Genomic DNA, 24461 nt, shown 5'->3' with positions numbered 1-24461 from the left:
AGCGCGGGCCCGCAGCGAATCAGCCGCGCCGTTGTTGCCGGGCGGGTTGCGGGGGTGAAGCGTCTGGGGCGGTGCCCGGGAGGCAGCGGGGTCGGGTTGTTTTGTCCCGTCTCGTCCTGTCCCATCCCGATGTCGTTCCTGTTCAGGAGAGGCCGCCCCGGCCCCTTCGTGAGTATCGCTCGGGGTATCCCCGTGAGCGGGGGCAGCAGCGCAGCACTGGGCTGTGCGCGGGCGGGACGAGGGGAGGCCCCCCGGGGAAGGCGGCCGGTGCCGGGGATCGCTGAGCGGTTTGACCGAGGTGAAAATCGGGGGGAAAATAAACCCCAGGCAAAGCCAGGAAGGTGTCCGGAGGCTGGTGTGCTCCTTTCCCTCAGTACCAGTCCTGCCTGGCTTCTCCAGAGGTCTGGATCCCGGGCTGGACCCCAGGCTGGCTCCGCGCTGGCAGTGCCGCTCCCTCTTTACCAAGGCGATCCTCAAAGCGCACATTCACTGCTCTAAAGTGAACTGACACAAGTTACTGTATTAATTTACTGTTAAAAGAACCCAGCAGACTTTCCTGTAGTTGGTGACGTTAACACATAAGTGGTTCCAGTTAGAGTAGTGTTACAGTAGCTACTTATAGTTGGCAGACTGCACAGCTGTGTGAGTGTAGCAAACACCAGGATCTGCCTTCTCTTAGAGGAAAACACTATTCTCATTGGAACCTCTTACATGTTACCGTTACCAACTACAGGAAAGCACGTTGGCGTTTTCTTAACAGTGAATTAATGTAATGAAATTAACATCGGGAGATTAACGTAATGAGAGCTCAGGGCAGCCGAAGGTTGCAGAGTTGCCAGCAATGTTATCTCCCAACGCACCTGAACTGATTGAACTCTTGTTACTAGAATTAAAGTATCGATCCTCTGTTGTTATTATGCTTTTTACTCTTAGTTCAGCTGTATTCCCTGATACCCTGATTCCCCGTATTCCCTGATCACAGTAAGATATTTCCAGTCACCAGCCTTTACCAAACAAACCGGTGTGTCCCAGACAGACCTGCAGAGTTCAGGAGCATTAAGTACTGCATTAACATGCAGTAAGATAAGGCTGAGTAAAAATGCAGTCTTTGTAATGCACAGTTTAGTTATTTGATGTGCCTTCCTGTGAAGACAGAAGTATTTCCCATTTTGCCTCTTCATTCCCCTGTTGGAGTAGTAAATTAAAGAATAATTTGGGGTGGGAGGAATCTCTGTAGAAGAAATAGCAGGAACTTGGCCTGTTTTACTCCATCCAAAGTTGATGGATTTTATTATGGCCTCATTTATTCTGATGCCTAGAGGCAGGACAAGAGGCAATGAGCACCAATTCAAACACAGACAATTCAGCTTAAAGATGATAATAAAATACTGTGAGGTGGTTCAACACTGGACCAGGTTGGGGATACACAAGATGTGACTGGACAGGGTCCCCAGCAACTCCCTCTGGTTGACCCAGCTCTGAGCAGCAACTTGTACTAGACCAGAGCTCCCTTCCAACCTCAACTGTTACATGATTCCATTCTTTGTAGGGAACTCTGGTCCCAGTTCTGAGCTGGTTTTTAATATTATCCCGTTTAAAAAAAATTACTGTGTTTGCTGCTAAAACATTCATTAGATTTTTTTTTTTTAATTCAGGTTGAACCTTTGACTGCAAGACTTAATGACAGGGTTATTTGTCCATCTCATACTGCTGTGACTGAGGGTCAGTTCTGACTGACAGATTCTTGAAGAAAGGGACAAATATTGTCACTCTGAAGCAGCATTCGAATATTTTGAAAGAAGTTATTTTCTAGTCCTGTTTTTCTTGTATGTATATACAGGAAAAAATGATTATGTTAAAATTCTGGTTTTGCAGATTGTGCCATAGAGTGGGTAGAAAACCTCCATTCATGGTTCTCATGTAAATTACTTTCTAACCTCCATTAGCAGCTGTTCATACATGTAAAAAGTTAAATGGGAACCATTTCAAGTCCTCAGTTTGCATCAATTGCATATCATTGTTCTTCCTTTTTACATTATTTCACATTGTCAGTTTTTGTGCGTTTTCAGTTCTGTGGTTTGTTGTTTTTTTTTTTTTTTTCATTGTAATCCTTAAAAGTCATTGTCAACTAATTTTATTTTAAATTGTTTAGAAACATATAGCTCATGGCCTGGTCCCTGCTGCCACCATAGCTCCTAAACCTGCAGTTCCCCGCTCCCCTCCCCCTCGTAGTCCAAACCCTTCTCCAGAAAGGCCCAGGTATGTTCTGATTTTTTTATTGTTTTTCCCTTCCTCAAGTACTATAACTTACTAGAAATGCATGATTAAAAGAATCACGTCCTTGCTGCAGTATTTGCATAAAGCTTTTCACAAAACCAATATATTTTTAAGTGGGTCGCTTCCCCTCTTTTCACATTTTTCTCCCACTCTTAAGTGTGCTACATGTTTAGGGTAATAATCATTAAGAATATGGAACTTGTCTGAGTCAATGAAAGACAAATGGACTGTTTAAAGTTAGAGTAATTTTTATTTTGGCTGCCACAGTAGTCTGTAGAGCTGCAGCAGCACTAGTGCTGTGAGTCAGGAAATTTTAGCACAGTAGAAAACCGTAAATTAAATGTTATGGATTTTTTTTTTAAGTCCCCTGACAGGGACTTAAAAAACTGGCATAATCCATTGGATTGGATGTAGCAATATAGGCAAGTCACATAGAAAAAACCACAAATCCGTTTTTCTTCTAAGTTGTAGTTTCCTACAGTTTTTAGTCTATATTTTCTCCATGTTTAGTTCAGTTCCAGTTGTTTTCCATGGCCTTTCTAATGTCTATAACATTCCTACTTAATCCTAGTTCATTTCTTCTTCCTTTTTTCCTTCCAGTTGTTTTCTTTCCTTTTAGAGTCCTTGCTATTTCTTTGCTTTAATCTTAGTTCCTCCTAGTTTTTCCTCTTCATCATATCCTTTCCCATACTCCACAGTGTCCCACAAATAGGCACTTCTGTTTACTTGTCCTGGTTTGCAGTGTGCCAACATTTATTAACAACTTCAGAGTCATCAGTAAAAGGTTCAGAGTAAGGAATAATGGAAACTAGGAGGCAAAATAGCAGGACTTGGAACACTTTTTCTACACAATGCCAGGTAGTATTGTTATGACTAAAGTGAATGCTAAATGCTGTAAATGGTTGATGTGAATTTTAGGAAAGTAACTCAGAATATGTCATGATTTTCATGCTTGTGATTTGGGAAAACCAGTAGGTATTGTACTGGAAAGCTGCATTACAATAGCTTGCCCCATTTTGTGCTTTCCTTTGGGAGTTAACAGTTTATAACCAGTCCTGTGGGCATTCAGGGGGATTTATGCCTGTGAACTGTGAACACTTTGCTTTGCTTAAATAGTGAAGACGTTTTGCAAAGGAAGATATATCAAATGTGGAGAGCACAAGAGGACCCCAGCATTGCTTCCTTGGTTTTTCTCTGTTCTCTTGCAGGTCTGCTCTGGCAGCAGCAATCCTTGCCACAGCACTCACAGGGCGCACTGTTGCTATCCCTCAGCCTCGGCAGAGATCCCTTTCTGAGAGTGATTCCACCTCCTTGGAACAGGAAGGGTTTGAACCATATGCAACAGTGACCCAGCTCAGAATAGGGTACTGTACACTTCTGGTTTACTGTCTCAGGTTAGAAATAGAACCTGCCAGTGATACAATTTTACCAAAGAGTTACAGCAAACTCCTGCTTTTTTTCTCACCACATCATAAATTCAGTGTGAAGTGTCTACAATCCTTCTGCTGTTTCTTGTGAAGTCTTCAGAGAGGCAGACTTGGATTGTACAGCAGTCAGAAGTAAAATCATATGTTATTTCTGCCAAGTGTGATTAACTGAGTTAAATGACACATGGCAGATATTACAGTTACACGACAGATATTTCTTTAGGTAGAATTAGCAACCTTCTACCTCTAATGTGGCATTTTCTTTAAAATAGAGAGGACAAGGTAGTTCTAGTATTAATTGTCTGTTTTAGAGCTCACACATAGGCTAGATTCCTAGTGCAGACATTGGCCTCTGTCAGCTGTTTGGACTTGTGGTGTACATTGTAAGACTGATGGTTCTACTTTACTATGCTGGTTTTTTTGAAGAGTGAGCAGCAGAGTTGAAAGTGGCATTAAGTTGCTTTTTACCTGCAGGTCCACCTGGAAACTTGATGGTTGTGACAAATCTCCTGTACAGTCCCTGGAAACATCAGGCCACTATGGTGAAGATGAGGACATGGATACCTATGTCTCAGAGGCTGATAAAGAGGCAGAGTCCAGCTGTCAGAGTAATGAGAAGAGGGAAGAAAGCTTTAGCACAAATGCTGTTTATGCTGTTCCCTGCAAAAATAAAAAGGTAGGATTTTTAAGTGTGTTAATTACCATGTTTTAATATATTAATGCACATGTTAAATATTTCTGATGCTTAATGTTTTCTTCTTATTCTTCAGACATTTATTCAATGTTTATTTCACATGCTTATTTTCGTGATTCATTTACTCTTACATGAGTTAGGTTTGTTGGCTCTCACAGATTCCATCTCTCTGATTATTGGGAGCCTTTTCTTACTGGGAAAACACTGGTATTTTATATAATTATAATACATAATTTATTCTTGTAAAATGCCCAATAATTTATGTTGCCATGGTACTTACATAGTAGATGATTTGTTAAGAGCACTTTTACTCTTAATTGGTGAAAGCTTAGTTAATGTTTCAGTATTGTGCTAATGAGCACAGACCTTATAGAGACAGGGAGATTTGGAATCAAATGAAATAAATTACCTTGAAGATCAGGAACTTTTTCTGTGTTATAATTTTGGATTGTCTTAACCAACAGTGCACAACTTAATACTCCTAGGGCATATTTAAAGTTCAGTCCAAAATGATACAAAAATTTTAACAAATGGGAAGAGGTACCTGAGTAGGAGAGAGGCAATAAAATGCCTCTCAAAAAAATGCCTCTTCAAAAAAAACAACACTAGTGAAGTGGAACCATCAGCCTTTCACATTTTGGATTTGTGGTTCGTATTGTAAGAAACCAAAAAACACCCCTAGGTGAAGAGACAGTAGTAGACTACAGATTTCAGAGAGATATCAAAGCACAAGGGCTGTTTTAACACTGATACCATGATTAAAATAGGCTTGTCTTGTTTTTTCATAGGAAGAGTTTCTACCATCTCCCACCTCTAACACTGACAAGAAGGAGGTTCCTTCCCATGAAGCTGAGTCTCAGGTGGTGGTGGATAAATCAACTTTGCAAATAGAAGGTAAATAAACTTCCTGTTACTTCAAAATGCCATATACCATAGGGAAAGTAATTTTTGAATAAAATAAATGTAATACTATGTGATAATGGTATATCCCTTTTTTAAAAGAGCAATTAAAAATGCTACTATTTACTTAACAATAATTTTAAGTAATTATAGAACATTGAAAAGATGCATAAAGAGGGAAGATTGGTCTATATTCACTTTGGAATGACTTCCTAAATATCCACTGTCAGCCAGTGTAAAAAGAGAGAGGGGGAAAAAAAGGTTTTATGAACTCTCTCTTGTCCAGTACAGTCATTCTCTACTATAAATCCAGTGAATCAGTTCAATTTATGCTCTGGAAATCTGGAGTGTTACTGTGCTCAAAAACTGGAAAAAATTAGGAACTGTAGAAACTACCAATGTTAAAAAAAAAAAAAGCTGCAGATAGAGGAGAACATTTTTAATCAGTCATGTTCCTTGTATGAAAAAATGCCATGACAGAAAACCATCAGTAAGAACTTCTGGGTTTTTTAATAATCAAATGACATGATAGTAGTGTTGCTTGTCCTTTCTACAGAAGTTGAATCATTATTGCTGTCTTTTAAGGTCTAGGCCTTAAAACTGTACATCAGGTCACAGAGCATGTTTCTAGAGAATAGAGAAATTACCCTGATTGTCAGGCTCAGGTTATCACCCTAAGCTCTAAATTGTTAAGCTTCACAAATAACTTTTTTTCAATAAGTAATTTCATTAGATCAGAGACATTTGGTTTGTAACTGGACCTGTCGTTAAGCTGTTTTCTTGTAGCAATACAATATTGTGGAGAAAAAATTAAAACAATACAACAAGACCAATCTACTTGTGTCACAGTTTTATTGCATAATTGTCTCGTCTGTTCTTTTAAAATTAGGAAAATGGGAAATAATTAGTTTCAGAGCTGGAAAATGCAGTTTTTACAGTGGATGGCAGCACTCTGTAGCTATTGAACAGGAAAGAGAAAGCAGAACTGAGTCTGTTTTGAAAAAATATTGTCTTTATAAGTTTTATTATTTTAGATCCCAGTGTTTTTTCAGTATTATATCAGTGAGATATTTGAGAAGTTTTATAGAGAATGATATCCAGAAAGAATGAGTTCCTTTCATAAAACCATTTGGAAAATGAAGGCATTGAACTGAAAAGAACAGGATATATACACCATTTCTGATCCCTCTTCTACACAGCACGTGCTGCAGGTCTTGGAAGCTGCCAGAACTGCACTTGCTTTGTTCAGAGATGCAATAGGATTCAAGCCCAGTGAAATCAATGAAAATACTTCACTTGTCCTTTAGTCAAATTCTAAAATGATAATAGAAGCCAACAGTGCAGCATCATTTCTTCCCCACCTGCATCTATACAGTGTGAGGGAAAGGAAGGTCTCACATCAGTGTCCTAACACCCCATGAAAGGGATAGTGGAAAATTAGTGAGCTAATTTGTGGGTTGGGGAGGACTTTCTTACATTTATTTGCAGTGTACATATGTGTGCATACATATCTTTATGAACCCTTATAGTTTACAAATAATTTTTGTAGTTACAAACAGTTTTTATTTCAGTTGACTGAAAGATCTGTTTTTCTTTCACAGAAGACCAAGATTTTGGCTTGAACTTAAAGGTAAGACTTAGATAAAGGTTGATTTATGATGTATTTTGGAAAATAGGGTGTCATAAAGAGCTGTTAGTTTGCAGTCACTTAAAAGAAAATTAATTTATTGCCACTAGGGAATCTTTTTCTTTTAGAGTACAAGAATGGCTAACCATTCCTTTTGAAGAAATACAGCTATGTAGGTAAATATACATACAAAAGTTGGATTGTTTTTTTCTTGTCTTCTGTTATTTCTCATGTGAAAGAAAGAAACTGAGAATGGGACACATCACACTACAGCAAGAGATGGCTCTTACTGATAATTTTCAAATTCTGAGCCTGATTTCACCACATTTTTCTACAGTTTTCCAAGTGGGCCCATCTGGCTGCTTTCATAAAAGAAAAAGAATACCCAAAAGTTTAGTTTCTCAGTTTCAACTTGCTGGAATATTATTTACAGAAATGGTCAATTCTTCCGTGGTTATCATAACTTTTTCCTTCAAGTTCTTGAGCACATATATTTTCTTTTGAAATTGTTCATAAGTTTTGACTCACTTAGTCATCAATGTCACTCAGTGTCATCACTGTGTTAAATTTCATGGCATCACATCCTTACAAAACCTCACTGCTGTTTTATAGGAACATGGAGAAAGTCTCTATATAATCATGTTCACCTCAAGTAAATACATTGGTTAAATGAGCCTGGATTTCTTTCCTGGTGAAAGAACCTTCCAGAAATGTAAAAATAGGTACTTTCATTTTTTTTACAGCAAAACAAGAACAGAATTCTTCAACTTTAAAGAACATTTTCCATTTTGATTTATTTGCTGATACCCAGTTAGGGACTGGCAGTTCAAGTTCATATCATAATTGATTAGTCTAAAGTCTTATTTTAGTGGGAACAATATCCATCCTGTTTGGTCAAGAAGCCTTATGTTTATGGGACTTTTATGTCAGCCATGAAAAAAAAATATTTTGAGAAGTGTACATTTCTTATAACTAAAAATAATAGTGACAGTTTCAAATGTCCACAAGTGACTGAAGGCAGTGATAAGTGACAAAATGATGCCAAGATGAGTGAGAAGTTTGTGGATTATCAGCAGTGAATCCAGCCTTAAATTTTGTTGATATAAGAGAAACTCCTCAAGTTTTGTTTCTTAAGTTCTCCAACAGTGATGCTGTTCAGAGAACTATAGGAAGGGTGACTGTTAAAGCAAATTATCTCTTATTTTATTTCTCTACTAGGAGGAAAAACCATTAGCTGAAAATCCGATACGTGAAAAACCTCCACCATCCCCAGGTACTTTGGATTTTTCTATGCCTTTACTACACCTCTTCACTTAATAATAGGCATTTTTATATAAAAATACATTTTTCTGCTTGTATTTGTGTGCATCTGAAAGTATTTTCCCTGTACAGGAGATGAGAAAGTGCTGAGTGCTCTGTGATATGTATCAAAACAACAGTCCCAGGCTTTTTGTGTTAGGTGGCTTAGACTTGGTTTTTATTTTCCAATCTGAGTGACTTTTGAAGTCTAAATGATTGTGAAATGATGTAATAAAGTCATGCTGGACCTCTCCAGTGCCTTAAATTTAATCTACCCTGGAGGGTGTCACCATTATTAAGTGTGTCATTGCAGCTGAGCTGGTGAACACACACAAGATCCATGGGCTGCCTTCCTCAATAACAAGGGATAGCTCTTTATTTGGCTTCAGATAAATCTTATTCTAAGGAGCTGTCCTGTGCTGAGTTACACTGATGCCTGTGGGCTATTAGGTTATACTGGCAAGGCTAAAATTCATTTTAGTAGGTCACCTGTTTATCCCATACAGATGGCAAGGAAAACTTGGCAGTGTGAGCCATTATTACTGATGCAACAATATATCCACGGTTTTGCAGATAATCTAACATTTTACTTTTGTAAGGATTGTTAAGTAACTTCTTTTCAGTAACAGATCATTGAAACTGTGGGAAGAAAGGTAAAGCTTTCATTGATTGTATAGGTGATGAAAATAAGAAGGGATCAAGAAGACTCACTAGTCCATGCAGTGAACATTTTTGTCTCATCTCTCTAGTCACTGATGCTTGGGAGAGAGAGATCTGCTGACACTTTCTTTCCCAAGTAAAGAAGGAATGTTTTCAGTGTCTGAGAGAAAAGGTGGGAGCTTGCAGCCACTCCACAGCTCTCTCCAAACCTACTTTTTTTAATTCTTTCTGGTCTTATCTTTTGGGAGCCATGAACTGAGTTATATCTTATAAAGTATCACTCATACATCATGCTGATATTGGAAAAAACTGATTGTAATTTGCTGAAACTCATATTCTGGTCTGAATACCATTTAAATGCCTTGGGCTGTGCCACTGCAGATGTGTCTGTTCGGACAAGGCAAGCAAGGGAAAATATGACTAAAGAAAAGTTCAGAGAACTAAAACAAGAGAACTGGTCTCTGAGCAAGGCATACCAGGCTGTGGTGCAGCAGCTGGAGGAAACAAAACAGCAAATGGAAGAACAGCAGTTAAAGCTGAAGAAACTAGAACAAGAAAACAGAAGGCTTAAAGAAACTGCAGAGGACTCACATGGAGAAGGTGGGAGAAAGACACAAGCCATTCTGTAGCTATCTGGTGTGATTTTTCTGATTTCTTACAACCTGTTCCTGTAGTAGTAGCTTTCAAGTCATTGATTTAGGCAAGTATCTGTGCAGAAGTAGTTTCCAAACTTTTGGAAAGTTTTCTACATTTGTAGAAATTTTGTCAAGGAATACTTACCATGAAAAAAAAATACTTGGTGGTTGGGTTTTTTATTATAATTTTTCATGGGATTATTCCATAACTGTATTTTGAGATAAGTTCTCTTATGATTCTAGTTTATTGAAATTAATTTTTTTTCATTACAATTAGCAAATTGCTGTGAACATTTCATGAGTTTTGATTGAACTTTCTTGTTGGATGTTTGTTTTAACAGAGGAGGCAACAGAATTACTTTCTCTCAGACAACAAGCACAAGAACTGGTAGATGAAAATGATGCTTTGAAAATGGTGGTCCATCGTTTAAATGTAGAATTAAGTCGCTATCAAACTAAATTCAGGTCATTGTCCCAAGAAGAGGTGAGAGTCTTGGTTATAAAGGCAGTTTCTACTAAATTGTCCCATTGTTATTTATTTTTTGAGGGTTTTATTTTCTCCGAGTTTATTAGAAAGTCTACAAATTGCACAGGCTTTTCCTGAGATTTAAAATAAGCCTTTATCATTAAGTCTAACTTCAAGAAGTCAGTAGTATTCTCCTGTGTTAGTAAGATACTGAACTTCCAGTTTTGTTGACTTTGAGTGTGTATAAGATGTGCAACACGTGTAATTAGAAACATAAGCTTTGTTGTGACTGCAGTTGGTGCTTCAAAAAGCAGGAAATAATATCAGTATCTTTTTAAAAATCTGCTCTAGCATGTAAAGCTGAAAAGCTTACCCATGAAAGGACCACCACCACCATGGCTGGTAAGTCAAATAGTATTTTCACTTCTCTGTTTATTCCTTTCTAAGTAAAATTGTAGAATTTCTTTACTGGAAACAAAACATTCAGGATATTATTTACTTACTTTGCTGAACTATCACAAATTAATAAAATATTATAAATATTCTATATATTCTATATAAATACCTTCTTCACTTACCACTGTCTAGCATATAGTTTGCTTCAAGGTCTCCCAAGTTCTACTGCTTAATTGTTAATCTCCTTAACTGTCAATCTTCTGCTGTTATTATTTTTAAGATGATACTAAAAGAAAATAGAATGTTTCAGTCATTCTGATGGTAGCCTATGAATTTCTGGCAAGGAGAAGGCAAATAGTCTGTGAGATTCAATGCATTTGTAATAGGTAAAAGAATTTCTCCTTGAAATGCTGATCAGATCTTACATTTCCCTTCCTCATTGTTTTTCAGAACTGTATTGTACAGGAAAATCCTCCTGCTCTGTCTTTCTAGCCATAATAGCCAGTAATCACGTGCTATTTAGTTTTAAAAATGCAGGTTTGAGAAAGTAGAAATTTCTTTCCCACTTACTAATGAATCTGGGATCATTTTTTAATTAGTGATAATCACTGTAGTGTTTCAGTTTTGGTTTGTATTCATTTGCAGCCACATTCTGCTGTTAGAGCTGCTTTTTAGTGAAGTGTGCCAATATAGTGTCCAACTGCCCTTTTGTCAGCAAGTCATATACAAAAACTGTTCACAGCTTTTAAAACTAACAATCTATAGCAGGAGAAGTAAAAAAATACAGAGGAGATTAGTTTTTGTAATTAATTTCTATTTATTGATTTTTTTTTAATTTTCTTTTAAGTTGGATATGAAGTATTTGTCACCTCTTCTGTTGGCTTATGAAGACAGAATAAGAGAAAAGGAAGATTTTATTCTTGAACATGAGGCAAGTTGCCATTTAAAATACACACTAAAGTGGAAATATATGACTGAAATTTTTTGAAGGGATTTGTCAATGCTCTTTTCTGCTTAAAATTTGAAGTGACTTTGTTTTACTTTTCCATGCATAGTTATTGTGTCTCATCCTTCTTGACTTGCTTGTTTTTGTCAACCTGTTCAGCTTCAGAAGTGGGCACTACACTGAGAGGTGGAAGATGGGCTCTAAGAACAGAGTAAATCATAAACACAGTGGTAGAAAGAATTTACTGCTGTCACCATAATGGGGATTCAGTGCTCTGTAGAGCTTCTCTTCCACCTGGTTGTGGGTATGAAAACAGAACTTCCATAGGCTTTAAAAATAGATTTATTTCCTTCAAAAAATTAAGCCATAAAATGAGCAGAAAACACCAAGGATTTTATTACTGTAAATTCTCTGTCTTGTCCTACCATATTCAAATCCATGTCATTCCTTCTAAAAATGTATAGTGTCATCCAGTAATTTCCAGAATTCAGTTTTTTAAATACTTATTTTAAGGATCTACGACTTGCAAAAATGTGGCACAAATCAAATATCAGCATTCTTTTTAATCAGCTATTGCTAGATTGATGAAACAATTTAGAAATAAAATATGCACATCTGAATTAGAGATGAGTGAGTTGTGAAATAATATGCTATTAAGTCAGGAATTAGAAACATATATGTTTATAAAGATTTTTTTTGATGTAAAAATTAAAACAAAATACTTACCTCTAAAGAACTTTATGTGAAATCCTTTGTCTTCCAGGAGGATATGAAGAATTTTAAAGCACGAGTTGAAGAGTTGGTGAAGGAGAATGAAGACCTGCATGAGCGATTAAATAAAAATAACTTCATTACCTCTACAGAATGGCAAGTTATATTACTGGAAATTCATTTAAAAGTTACTAATTATTTTGCTTATTGCATGCAAACTTTGAATATTACAGATTATAAGGAAACATTTTTTTCCCTTCAAGCAAATTGTTTTGCTGAAGGGGTAATAGGGTCAGATTGCCTTGATGGAACAGTGCTGATGTGCAATACCTGGAATCATTTTGGAGTAAAGATTCAATATGAATGTGCAGTTTTGCACCTGAAGCCCATGTCATTCTGTCCCAGATTTTGAAGGTTACATACTTTTACAGTGTGCCAGTGACATCAGTTTTCTGTTAATATAAAATGGCAACGGTGTGGCATTAGAAGAATTCAATATTCTTGAGAAATGAAACAATGCAAATGTAATGAAGTTAAGTAGTAGAAAATACTTGAGACTTAAGAACAATTTACCTAAGTGAGACATTCATCTGCTGGTGGCTGAGATGGAGAAGAGACTGTTTGTACTGGTTCATTGCAAGATGATTGTGAGCTTTTTAAGGCAACAGCTAGAAAGAAAAAGAAAGGTAGTACAGTCCTGGGCTATTTTAGAATAAGTTCTCCCAGTAGAGGTTGGGCAGGATCAACACAACTGTATGGAAATCTCTGGAGAGTCCTGGTCACAGGTTTAGGTGCAGAGTATCAAAGCTGAAAGGGTGGAGAGCCTCTTTTATTTGGAGCTTAGGCACATGGGCCTTTCTCACTTCAGAACTAAGGCTGAGGAAGGACAGTGTTGCTCTCTGGGAGCAGCAGGAACAGGAGACATGGAGTGTACAAAGAACTTTGTTATGGGACTCAGGGCAGTGTTACTAGAACAATAACTGGGCATTCATTCACCATGAACAAACTTGAAGTGGAAATTGGAAGATAGTTCCTAACCAGAGTAACAGTTTTTGGAACAGCATCCCCTGTGAGTGAACATAACAATTCTTCCTGCACCCATGGCACAGGTGGTAGCTGTGGAAGGGCTCAGGTGGCTCAGTGTCTACATGAAGAGCATTTTGACTCCAGCTGTCTCTTCCACTCTGAAGTCTTTCTGCAGATTGACCCAAGAGCACAGACTGACTTTCAATGAGCACCTGCTCGAGGCAGAATTACAGATGTTAGTTCTGCATAGATTTTGCTAAGTAGGTTGTTATTAAGGGGTCAAAGTGTTGCACAGGTGCTTTAATAAAATACTGTGGATATTTTATGTGTCCTTGGCTGCTTATATACTGTCCACAAATTGCAAAACACACTTTGGCTAATACTCCTCAACTTCTTAAACTCTTACTAGAACAGCAAATACTTTCTTAAGCTTTTTTTTAACATCAGAAAGACTGGTATTGTTTTTCTTAAAGGCTGAATTAATACAAGTTAAAAAGCAGAGAGTTGAGTTCTCTGCTCAGGAGAGTTCATTTTAAATGCCCATCTTCCTCACAGGCTCATAAAGCTCACTGGCAGTATTTTTCTAGAGGTCAAAGCCAAGTAAATCTAAATGCTATCCAAGATTTTATCATGTTTTGATAACAAATCTGCTTCAGTTACTAGTTATGATGCTGTCTCCAGGATGACCTCCTGAAGTTGGAAATCCCTTCAAACCTTATCCATTCTAGGATGCTACACTCCTAATGCACACATACTGATTTTTCCTTCTTTCTGTAGGGATTTTTTACGTTTGTTACTCAAAGGTTTTAAACATTATTTAAAATAAATTTTGATGGTTGTGAGTTCCTGTCTCCAGTAAGCTTACTGTAGGTCCTGACATTGCTTCCAATAAGGGTTTTCACTTTGTTCTTTAATGAGGTGCAAATATGATTTTTAACACCGTTGAATGTCAATGGAGACATAAGCTAACATTTGAGTTATATTTTATTTACAAGCTGGTTATCTTTGCAGGCAGCAGCTACAAACTCAGGCCAAGCTGGTCTTGGAAGAAAATGGACTGTTGATGGAGCAGCTCAAAATCCAACAAGCTAAAGCAAAAGACAGTCACAGGCAGCATGTGCAAGAAGGTAAAGTGCTTGAGTTGCCAGTCATTTGAACTACACTAAGGGTGGTACTACAGGTTTGGGGGTTTTTTGTGGGGTTTTTTGTTTATTTTCTATTGTCATTTTTGGGAGGTCTTGCTTTTGTTTGGTTGGGGTTTTTTTGCAACTTTATATGTGCCTAAAAGACATTGCTGAATGTTGGTGACATTAATATGAGATCAAGCTCTGGATGTCAACTGATCCTGAAAAGAATGTCAGTGTCACCTATTGCCACTAAATAACATTTTGACTTCTTCTGAAAAAGTGGCAAGAGCTGTTAATATCAAAACATTCATTTTTGTAATTTAAGAGCACTTTAAACTGAATGAGAATTTTTCAGTGTAAAATGATGTTTCAATGATCCCACAGCTCAGAAAAGAAGCAGTCTTGAAGTTTCAGCATTTTACCAAAACAAGTTGCTTGAGACAACAAAAAATAAAATACAAACAAACTGACAAATCAGCTGTTCCATAATGCTATGAACAACTAGGAATTAACATATTAATGCTTTAGTTGGAGTTTCACTAGGTGATTGAATTAGTTCTGTTATACCCAGTTGGGTTTTTTTTTTCCCCTCCCAAAAGCTTCAAAGTTGACCAAACAGATAGTAATCTTAGAAGGGAAGAAGAAAAGCCAAGAAGAAGAGATAGCAGAGTACCAGAAGCAATTAGAAGCTTTATGTTCTACTTGTGAAGAGCTGAAAGCCAGAGTGAAGAGCAGAATAGCAGCAGAGGAGCACTTGGCTTTGGTGAATGATTTGAACAGGTATGAATTTACGTGTGGTGCATGGAGAAACAGTTCTGCAAAGCATGGACATGAACAGAGCTGCACTCTGGAGGTAGGAGTGGAAACTTCTGCTGGTAATCCAGGAAGGCAATTACCAAAGTACAAAGAAAGAGAAAGAAGTATTTAAAAAATACTCTCTTGGTTTTTAGGGACATTTAAATTTACCAAAGGATATCCCCGATATAGAAACATGGGTAGGAGTGCTCCTACCATAGAGTACATGCTGCTAATTGTACTGTCTTAAATAGTAGAAGAGGAGGCATTAAATATATCATTTTTGTCAAATCTATTTATTTCTATCAATGCTATAAATTAAATGTTTTCATTCTTTCGTCCCCATCTTTGGGAACATGTCTAAAGGATCCTGAAACTCTAAACCAGGAGTTCTGAGTTTCTGCAGTCTTTACAATATAGAAATAACAGGAAACAGCAGAACTCCAAAGTGCTGCCATGCACTGCCTGCAGAGTAATGTTTCCCTGAAGGCATTCTGTAAATTTATTTGCTTCCAAGCCTTTGGATAGTGCAAATTGCTGTTTTGTGTCCTGGGAAGTTCTCAGACTTTGTATTTTGGCATTGCTAGTAACATCTTTGGAAAAAAAAAAAAAAAGGAATACATTTGGCTGCATATTTTTATAATTTAAATGAAGTGCAGTCAGAATGAATTATTTAAATAATTCATGATTTGAGAATGTCATACCTGTCTGATGTCACCACTGAACATTAAGCATTCTCAGTGTATCTTTCATACCTTTAACAGGGTGATCTTCCTGTAATTTAGCTTTTTAGCGAGGAAGGTCTGTCCATGACCCCTGTCCTGTGCTGTTGGATTTTGCAGACGGTTGCAGGAGGAGCAGGAGAAGAAGCGCTGTGAGGTGGAAGATGTGATGGGAAGGGTCACATCACTGAGAGCTGAGAACCAGAAACTGCTCCTGGAGAAAAACAGCTGCCTGGCTGACAACAAGGCCCTGCAAACTGAAATGGAAGTGACACAGAAGGCAAACAGGTCACACCAGAGTCTCATTTTCTTGTACAGAAATACTTGTATTTCTAACAATAACAGCAGAAATATCTGTAAAATTGTCTGGCTTCCCATAGTGAGTGTTTTCTACCTACTGCAGAAAAAACATGTTTCCTAAACATATCTTTGTATGTGTTCATGCTCACTTTTCTGTGACTACATGCACATTGAGAATATTTCTTTACTGTAGTAGTTAGTAGTGTGAGTAACAGCTATAGCAATGAATCATTCGTGTACTGGAAATAAGGCCTTACACTATTTGCAAACCTTCTCATGCACCCAGTTGGTTCAGAGATGGGGTCACAATACTTTAAAAAATAAAAACAGTATTATTGTTGTATTTCTTAAGGATTATGAGCTTGTAGCCATTGCACAAACTGTTCTTTTGAATCATTGTTACTGTTATCCAGACAACATATTGCAAAGAAAAACAGCCCCAAAAGTGGGACATGGTACTTTTGGCACTGCAAATATTGTGAGCCAGTGCATTTTTAGCAGCATGGTTGATTGTTTGAGACTTGTGCATGTTGATTTGCACATGTGATGCAAGTTTTTAATGCCATTATTAATTCCCAATCTGTTCATTTTATAGGCGACTAAAGAAGAAAATACGTGTTTTACAACTGCAGCTGGAGGAAGTGATGGAAAAAGAAGTTGTAGCCCATTATTACCTAACAAACCTTACTGGTCTGGTGGAGAAGATGGCTCAGGAACGTGATCACCTTGTATCTTTGGTAATTACCTTGAAATAATTAATATTAATTGATATTTCACACTATTATCATCCTACTGGCACAACTTGCTGTTAATCTGAATTATCAAAAAAGAAAACTATAATTTCAGTTTAAGGATTTAGCTATTTAAGTAGACTTTAGCAAATAGGATGGGAACAGCAAAAGATTTTTTTCTAGAAGAGTGACTAAAAGCTACTACCCTTATTTCTGGAGTTAACATAATTCAGCCTTAATTCACATGAGCATTAGGGATGGCAGTGTTATATATCAAGCTTGTAAGACTTTTTTAAACTTAATTTTAGAGAGTGGTGTTGAGCTACATGTATGTAAAAGTAGCTTGCAATCTTCAGATTTTAATACAGGTCTCTTAATCTAAAGGTAAGGTATTATCTTTGAAATGGTCTCTATGGACCTTCTCTGGGGATACACTTGGTGGTATTGCATTTTATTGGTTAGCAGTCATTTTAACAGGCTAATTGAGAGTTTTGGAACAACTTCTCTTTAGTGGAAGTGTCTGGCATGGAGGTTACTGGGCTTTTCATAAGCACATTTTCTTTCCTTTACAAGATCTTGGAAACAATTTCAATTTGACATATTGGTCCTCTGTCTTCAAATTGGTCCTGAAACTGTTTCACAAAACTTTGTCAAAGCTTTTTTGTCTTCTGTTGTTCAAGTTGTACACAAAGGTTGTCATCAGTATTGGGTACAAAAGAGCAGTTCATTCCTAATTCTACAAGAGGGACTATGGTGACCCAACTCAAATCCTTGTCCAGTACAAATTAGGCTTCAGGATTTTACAACTGGGCACAAATGTCTCTTAGGAATTAGGGGAATTGATTCTTAGATCTTGATTTGTGACTTCGATTGCCCAAGTCTTGCTTTTTTTTTTTTTATGAATCCACTGTGTCTGGACCAACAGCAGAGAGATATTCAGACTAATTTTTCTACTGAAATAGAAAAAAACTTCAAAATACCCAGTTTACTTTGGTGCCTCATAAAGCTGTATCAAAACAACCCGTTCCTACTTTTAATTGCTGAATCTTAGCAGAAAGTTAGACTGCAGGTTTCTTTTAGCAGGTACTCTGATAAGGTTTTGTAGTGGGAAGACCTAGAAAACAAGCAAACCAACAAAAAGTTAGAGGTAGACCCTAATGATTCTGAAGAATCACTACTGCTTATGACAAAGTTTAAAATGTAGTATCATTCCCCACCTCAAAATTCAGTAATGTCTAGTTTATTTACTCAGTTCAGCTACAGCTGTTAATCCTTGCCTTACTCTTTTTTAATTCATTCATTGAATTAAATCATTGAAATGCATTTCATGCAGATTTCATCCAGAAGAAGAGGATCAGCAGAATGGTACAGCACTAAAAAATTAGCCTATATTCTTACTTATTGAGGGTTAAAAGAAAATCTGTAGTAATCACATCTCCACAAAAATAAAGGGATAGTCTTAAACTTACTATTTCCAGGAACAGTGATGGCCTAAAACAGAGCAGCAACAAATTTGTTTAAATCAATTCTGATAGTGGAACAGTGATGATGAACTGTAATCCTGAGTTAGCAGCTGTCAAAATTGTCCTTGTATTGTATTGTATGATTCAGCTGCCTCTCAGTAAATCAAACTATCACTTACTGAGCACGAAGTTCACAGACTCCAGCAGGGCCAGGTAATTTTGACTTCTGGGAAAGGAGATGTGTCTCTGCAGTGATATGGGTAGTTCAAGGTGGTCAGACATTTTTGATTCTAAAAGCTACTTCTCTTTTGAATGCTTTCAGTGGATTTAACAATTGAAGCCTCTTACAGTTTTAAAGTTATTTCGCTGTTCATAGCTTATGCATTTTTGTTTGGTTTACTTTTTACATCTGGGAATGTAGTGCCTATGAAACAGTGAAAAATGGGATCCCTACAAACATATACCTGTAGAAAAATACACAGAATAGGTTGAGTTTACAGTGTTAGTATCCTTTCAGAATAATACTGTTTCACAGTATTCACAGTCAGTTGAAAAATTATTAAATAATCAGCCATTAAAGAATAATTTTCAGGACTTGTTTTCCGTGTTGGTTCTTCAGACTATGGGAGCTCAAAATGGAATTGCTGTGTCTTGCTCAGTGTCAGTGTTTTGTCTGCTCTAACATAATGATTACATTTAGTTATGTATATACTGTGTGGTTGCAGGCCAGATGTTTGGAAAATGAGAAGCAGGGTGTTCTCAATAAAATGATAGAAGGCAGTCTACGCTTAGGGAGACTGGAAGAGAAAGTTAAGGTAAGCAGTGTTTCTAAGCTAAATATTTATTGTGTTTTGGGTTTTCTGGTGAGAAAAGTCAACAGTTAATTTGTGTCAGTGTTTTTATGAAAGACTTATAGATTATCTTAAAATGTTTCTAAAAAGCAAAATAGATCCTCAATATAGTTTTCACCATTGTGTTCATGCATTGCATGTCTGCCAGATCACAGCATTTACAGCTGGAGAACCTAGGACTAGTTGTAAAAATACTTAAAGATTATTTGTATTTCGGTTTTGCTTTGTAGTGTGACCCAAGTCCCACTTTTTTGAGGCTGTACTAATGCTTCAGCTTGAAGTCCATTCCAGTTCCAATCAGAAGAATGAAAAACATATCTCAAGTGTACAGTTACCATCAGGTGCTTTCATGTGGCCATAGGGTGGGAGGTTTAGAAACTCAGGAGATGTTCAAACATGCAGCCCAGTTAGAGAATACATTCTGGGTTATCTTTACAACTCTCTAAACAAATGCAAAGCACAGTGTGGAATTGCAGTATAACAGCATTATATAACTTTGAAACACTTATGTTTCAAAAGTTTCACTTCATAAAATATCTAAATACATGAAACACTGCCCTAAAAGAATTATCTAATTATACTAATACAGCCATAAAATGTTTTTAACACTTTTCACCCTCATTCATGTCTATCTTCCCTACCAAGACAGTGGCTTGTATTCTTGTTAACTACACATTTTATGCAATTTAATAGATCTGTATCTAGGGGATAGAGAAGAGGTTTGCATAAGATTAAGAACATTTACTTGTAGCGAATTTTAAGTGCAAAACCAAATTTAAAAAAATCCTTAACCCATCAACTATTAAAGGAAATCAGAAAAAAAGTCTGTAAATAAAGGTCTTAAACACAGCTGTTTCAATTTAACAGAAGTAAGACTAATCTACTTGCAAAACCTTTTCATTCTTTATTTTTGTCAGTAAAGCAGAGGGCTTAAACAGTAAAACAACACCTACAGATGTCATATTCTCTTTGGTTATTGCATTAATTGAACTTTGCTAAAAGCTGGTATAATTTATTTCTTTGCTGCTTCGGGAAATCACATGTTTGGTAACTGCCCTGTATCTTGGGTTTCAGGATAAACCTCTCCTGAGGTATTTAGGTGTAATCTGTCTCCAGTGATAACAGTACTTAAAACACATTGGTTTTCCCGCCAGGGTGACACAGCCATTGATAATGTGAGTGTTAGCTATTTCTTATCTCACAAAAGGTTACTGGGCCTTGGCTTTTAGCCACCTGCAGCTATTTCCTCAAGATACAAGATAAGAAATACAAATTATATGAACCGGAGCATGGAGTCCTCAGGGTATGAGGAGAGAAAAGTTTCCTGCCTACATCTCTGAGTTACTTCCAAGTGCCTACAGTGTGAATCTACTTTTTGGACACAACTAGACTTTTTTTCTGCTTCTTAGACACAGCCAGGTTTCCTTACGTTTCCCTTTTGCTGAGTTTGTTGCCTCGTGTCGCATCAGGAAGCAGCTCATCCCAAACTTACAGGTCAGATGCACCGTGTGTGTCTCAAAAGATTTTCTGGGGCTTCTTTTACATCACTACAATTGTTATTTGAGGGGAGGAAAGAAGGAAGGTTATGTGGGACAACCCTTCTCCACTGGAAACACATCAGACACCCTACGGATAGAGGTTGTTCCAAAAGCTGGCAGTTCCATTCCCTTTGGATCACTTCCCTCTGAACTCAGGTCATCTGTGCCTTGCACATAAAATAGATCTGGTCTTCTGGTCCAGAAGACTTTTTCATTAATTCTTTTGAAGAAAGAAAATTAATAAAATCCTGTAGTTTTTCTTTTTCATTGACAAGTCTCAAATTAAGTCAAGGTCTGGCAGATCTGTTATTAAAGACAAAATCACTGTGAAAATCTTTAAAGCTAAATAACAGGTTATTGCTAAAATAAGCCCTAAACCCATGTCAATAATACACACAGCTTTATTACATATTTTAAACTGATTTTTTTACACAGCCCTGAAGATAATTGTCAGTGATCATAATGAAAGTATTTTTAGGTGCCATGGGAGACAGTTGGCAATGTTCTGTAGCACACAATAAAAATTCCATCAGTGTTCCCATTACAGGGCTATTCTGTGAGAATTATAGCACTTCTTATAAGAGCAGTGAGATTTCATTCAGATGGTCCTTTGCTCTCTTTTGGAATGGACAATACCAATTTTACTGTTAAAGGATTGGAGAAAAACAACACATGATTGACAGAAAATAGCTTTATTGCCTCAACAAATGATCAGATCATTACATGTACCATAGCCAGCAGCCTCTGTCTGTACAAATAATGTTTTGTGGGCTCTGCAGTCAGAATTCTCTGCCAGTTTGTAGTTCAGTACTCGAGGTGAAACAGAGCTGTGGTGCCCAGGAGTACACCTTCCCCAAATGACTTAGAAGAGTGTAAGTTATGTCCTCTTCAGTACCAGAGCTGCATCCATGATCATTCCTCACCTTGCTTACTCTATGCTTGATGCCATGACCTTGGGCCTTTCTAGCTCTAGAGGAAAATATTACAACTTCTAGCTATGTGTGTTATCAGCCTCTTCCTGGTGGTGATATCTCCACCAGTCTGTTTACTGCTACCTGCTTCACTTCCAGGAACATTAATAGGTTATCTTGGACAATACAAAGGATCTGTGTGTGCCAGCAGCCACGTCTGTCAGTGTGCCCAGAACCACCCTGACCTGCCCAGGCTGCATTTTCCATAGATGTTTTTATAATCCATCCAGAGGAGCAGGATCAGAGCTGTGTATCCCTCATATCTGGTTTCAGGCAATAAGAAAATGGTGCATTTTTGCCCTTTGTGCCCCACAGATTTTGCAACCATTCTACACACGGCTTCAGTTGGCAAAGGAGGAGCAGAGCCAAAAGAGGCAGCTATGGGAGATGAGGAATCATAGAATCACAGAATCAGCTGGGTTGGAAGGGACCTCCAAGATCATCAAGTCCAATCCTTGATCCAACCCCACTGTGGTTCTCAGCCCATGGCACTGATGCCACATCCAGTCTTATCTTAAAAACCTCCAGGGACAGAGAATCCACCCCCTCCCTGGGCGGCCCATTCCAATGGCTGAGCACCCTCTCTGGAAAGAAATTCTTTCTAATATCCAACCTAAACCTCCCCTGGCACAGCTTAAGACCCAGCCCTCTTGTCTTGCTGGTCGTTGCCTGGGAAAAGAGACCAACCCCCCCCCGGCTACAACCTCCTGTCAGGGAGCTGTAGAGAGAGATGAGGTCTCCCCTGAGCCTCCTCCAGGAGCCAGAGGCTTGAACCATCTCAGGCAGAGTGCAGCTGAAAACACAACACTCACCTTAAACCAGAGCTCTCTGCAGCTGGGAGGTCAATGACCGCGAGATGAAAAATGGGTTTCACCAACGTACTGGCTGCTTTATCAGCCTTTGCTGTGATAAGAAGGTCTCTCTAGTTCTCTGAAATTATTAATTATGGACACCTCCCTGGAGAGAGCATTTCAGGGCCCTCTTGGACCTGAGTAAAGCTGGAGAATTTCTTGGCAGAGGGGAAAGTTCTGCTGTTTCCCTGTGCTCTGCACTTCCTCTGCTGGCTCTGAGCAACCTACTGCTCAGAAGGAACTTGTTTTCCTTTAGCCTTCCACAGCATTACAGTGCAAGCACCTGACTCTGCATTTTGGACTCTTCTCTGGGAATCTAAAAAGTTGAATGATGTGACTGGCTGACTTGCAGGCTTCTAATACTTTTCTTGGATCTGACAGGGAAAAGCTAGGGAAAACCCCCTGTGTAAGTCATCCTTAAATATTGAATTACTAATGTTCTAGGTAAATATTATTATTTATTATTGTCCTATGAACTCTAGAAAAATAAACTCCACGAGGGCACATTTTACAAGAGCTAGAAAAGGAAACAGTTTGTGGAGGGGATTATACAGCCTTATATACAGCATATACCTAAAAAGACCATTTTTTTTTTAATTCTTCTAAAAGACAGACTGAGTCTTTCTGCTCTGATTCAGATGAAGATAAAACCTTAGTGATTAGCACCTTAGGTAAAACTTTGTAGTAGCAAGACAAAAATAGCAGTATATTCAAAGCTTCACTATTAAATAGTTTACAGTTTTACTAAAGGAGGTGCTTCCATCCCAAAACTCTGTCCTATAGCCTGTAAGAAATGTCACATTCTGCTTGTAATCATGAGAAAAAAAAGCTAATATTGGATTTGCTTTTTGTCAAGAGCAGCAGCAGCAGCTAGACATTGGTAACAGTACACAAGCCACAGTTTTTCAGTTCCTCATGCAGTTTAATGGGGATGTAATTTCAGAAAGCAAAATAATTCTGTATAAAAATTATTTCTTATTTTTGAGATGGGACCAATAAATTTGGTTATTATAACCATTAAGCAAAAAATCACTTGTGCCTCACTGAACATAAGGACTATTATGAGAAGCAGCAAGCTAGTTTAAAACACAAAGCTATTCTTTTCCTTCCTCTTAGTATTAATATTGAACAACTAACAAAACATAAGCACTTTTTCTTGGTATGTACTGCTAAATATGACTGTTGGACAAGTGGTAAGCAGCAGGTGCTGTAATGTGTAGCTTTGCATCTTGGAAAATAAACCCTTGCAGCTAATTCTGTTCACTCCTAAGACAAACATACAGCATGGTATTCACTGTACACACCAGTTTTATATACAGAACAAAATGAAGTTTAGTACCTTTGAATTAAAAACAGGTTAAAAAAAAATCCATAATGCAACCCACCTGACAGATTTAAGCAGGGCAGCACTGATGTAAAATTAAACTGCAAATCAGTGTCTCCAGCTCCTTCTTTTGTTGGTAGTGACTTGTCCTTATTTCTCCCACAATCCCATCTCCCCTATTATCTTTACCCCTTACAGGTGTATAAAAAGAAAGCAGCTGGGAAGCTTGGAGATATCAATCTCAAGATGACTGAGCAGGAGAAGGAATTTGCTGGGAAGACTGCTTGGTATGAGCAGGAAATGAAGCACCTCCAGCGTCTGCTGCAAGACAAGCAGGAAACCCTGGATGAAGTGCTGGAGCAGAAGAGGTGAGTGAGGCACAGGGGGGAACTGCTGTTCTTAAGACTTCTTCTTAAGAAGAGTATCAACCTGAGGCTAATCTTTGATGATTTGAGGGGGTTCTATAAATCAAGATATGTGTTAGTTTATAAATAAACTAAAGTCTTCTGCTAAAGGCTGAACACTTGCCCATCCACACTCCTCACCAGTTTTCAGAATAGTAGGAAATGAAAGGAATCTCATGATTACACATAAGATTTTTGTTTCCTTTTGCATCTGTCTTGCTGAGTAATCCTCAGAGTCACCATTCTCACGTACCTTCCCTTAAATAAGCTATGCTGCATGTTTGAGATATAAAAACTGATGATGCGTAAAAAACCAGGGT

The 24461-nt window shown here is 37.7% G+C and overlaps 1 protein-coding gene across 2 annotated transcripts in view; it reads left to right on the top strand.

Moving 5' to 3' along the window:
• Positions 1 to 3: 3 nt before the first annotated feature.
• The window catches only part of CEP89 (centrosomal protein 89), a 33043-nt gene continuing 8585 nt past the window's right edge, over positions 4 to 24461 (top strand). The window contains exons 1-18 of one of the 2 annotated variants that reach the window (XM_051805983.1): positions 4 to 168; positions 2153 to 2259; positions 3486 to 3641; positions 4179 to 4380; positions 5187 to 5292; positions 6900 to 6928; positions 8144 to 8198; positions 9266 to 9484; positions 9861 to 10003; positions 10337 to 10387; positions 11229 to 11312; positions 12091 to 12198; positions 14080 to 14191; positions 14791 to 14971; positions 15829 to 15996; positions 16604 to 16745; positions 18928 to 19017; positions 23936 to 24105. In XM_051805983.1, the coding sequence (XP_051661943.1) occupies positions 130 to 168; positions 2153 to 2259; positions 3486 to 3641; positions 4179 to 4380; positions 5187 to 5292; positions 6900 to 6928; positions 8144 to 8198; positions 9266 to 9484; positions 9861 to 10003; positions 10337 to 10387; positions 11229 to 11312; positions 12091 to 12198; positions 14080 to 14191; positions 14791 to 14971; positions 15829 to 15996; positions 16604 to 16745; positions 18928 to 19017; positions 23936 to 24105 (2162 nt within the window). In that variant the 5' untranslated portion in view covers positions 4 to 129. The remainder of the gene's footprint in view (positions 169 to 2152; positions 2260 to 3485; positions 3642 to 4178; positions 4381 to 5186; positions 5293 to 6899; positions 6929 to 8143; positions 8199 to 9265; positions 9485 to 9860; positions 10004 to 10336; positions 10388 to 11228; positions 11313 to 12090; positions 12199 to 14079; positions 14192 to 14790; positions 14972 to 15828; positions 15997 to 16603; positions 16746 to 18927; positions 19018 to 23935; positions 24106 to 24461) is intronic. The other variant, XM_051805984.1, reaches the window with a different exon arrangement.

Source organism: Manacus candei, unplaced genomic scaffold (genome assembly GCF_025592945.1).
Source record: "Manacus candei isolate 608988 ecotype Guabito, Panama unplaced genomic scaffold, ASM2559294v1 h1tg000065l, whole genome shotgun sequence".
Taxonomy (NCBI): domain Eukaryota; kingdom Metazoa; phylum Chordata; class Aves; order Passeriformes; family Pipridae; genus Manacus; species Manacus candei.
Note: the sequence above shows the minus strand (reverse complement) of the source record. Positions and strands in the feature narration are given on the sequence as shown.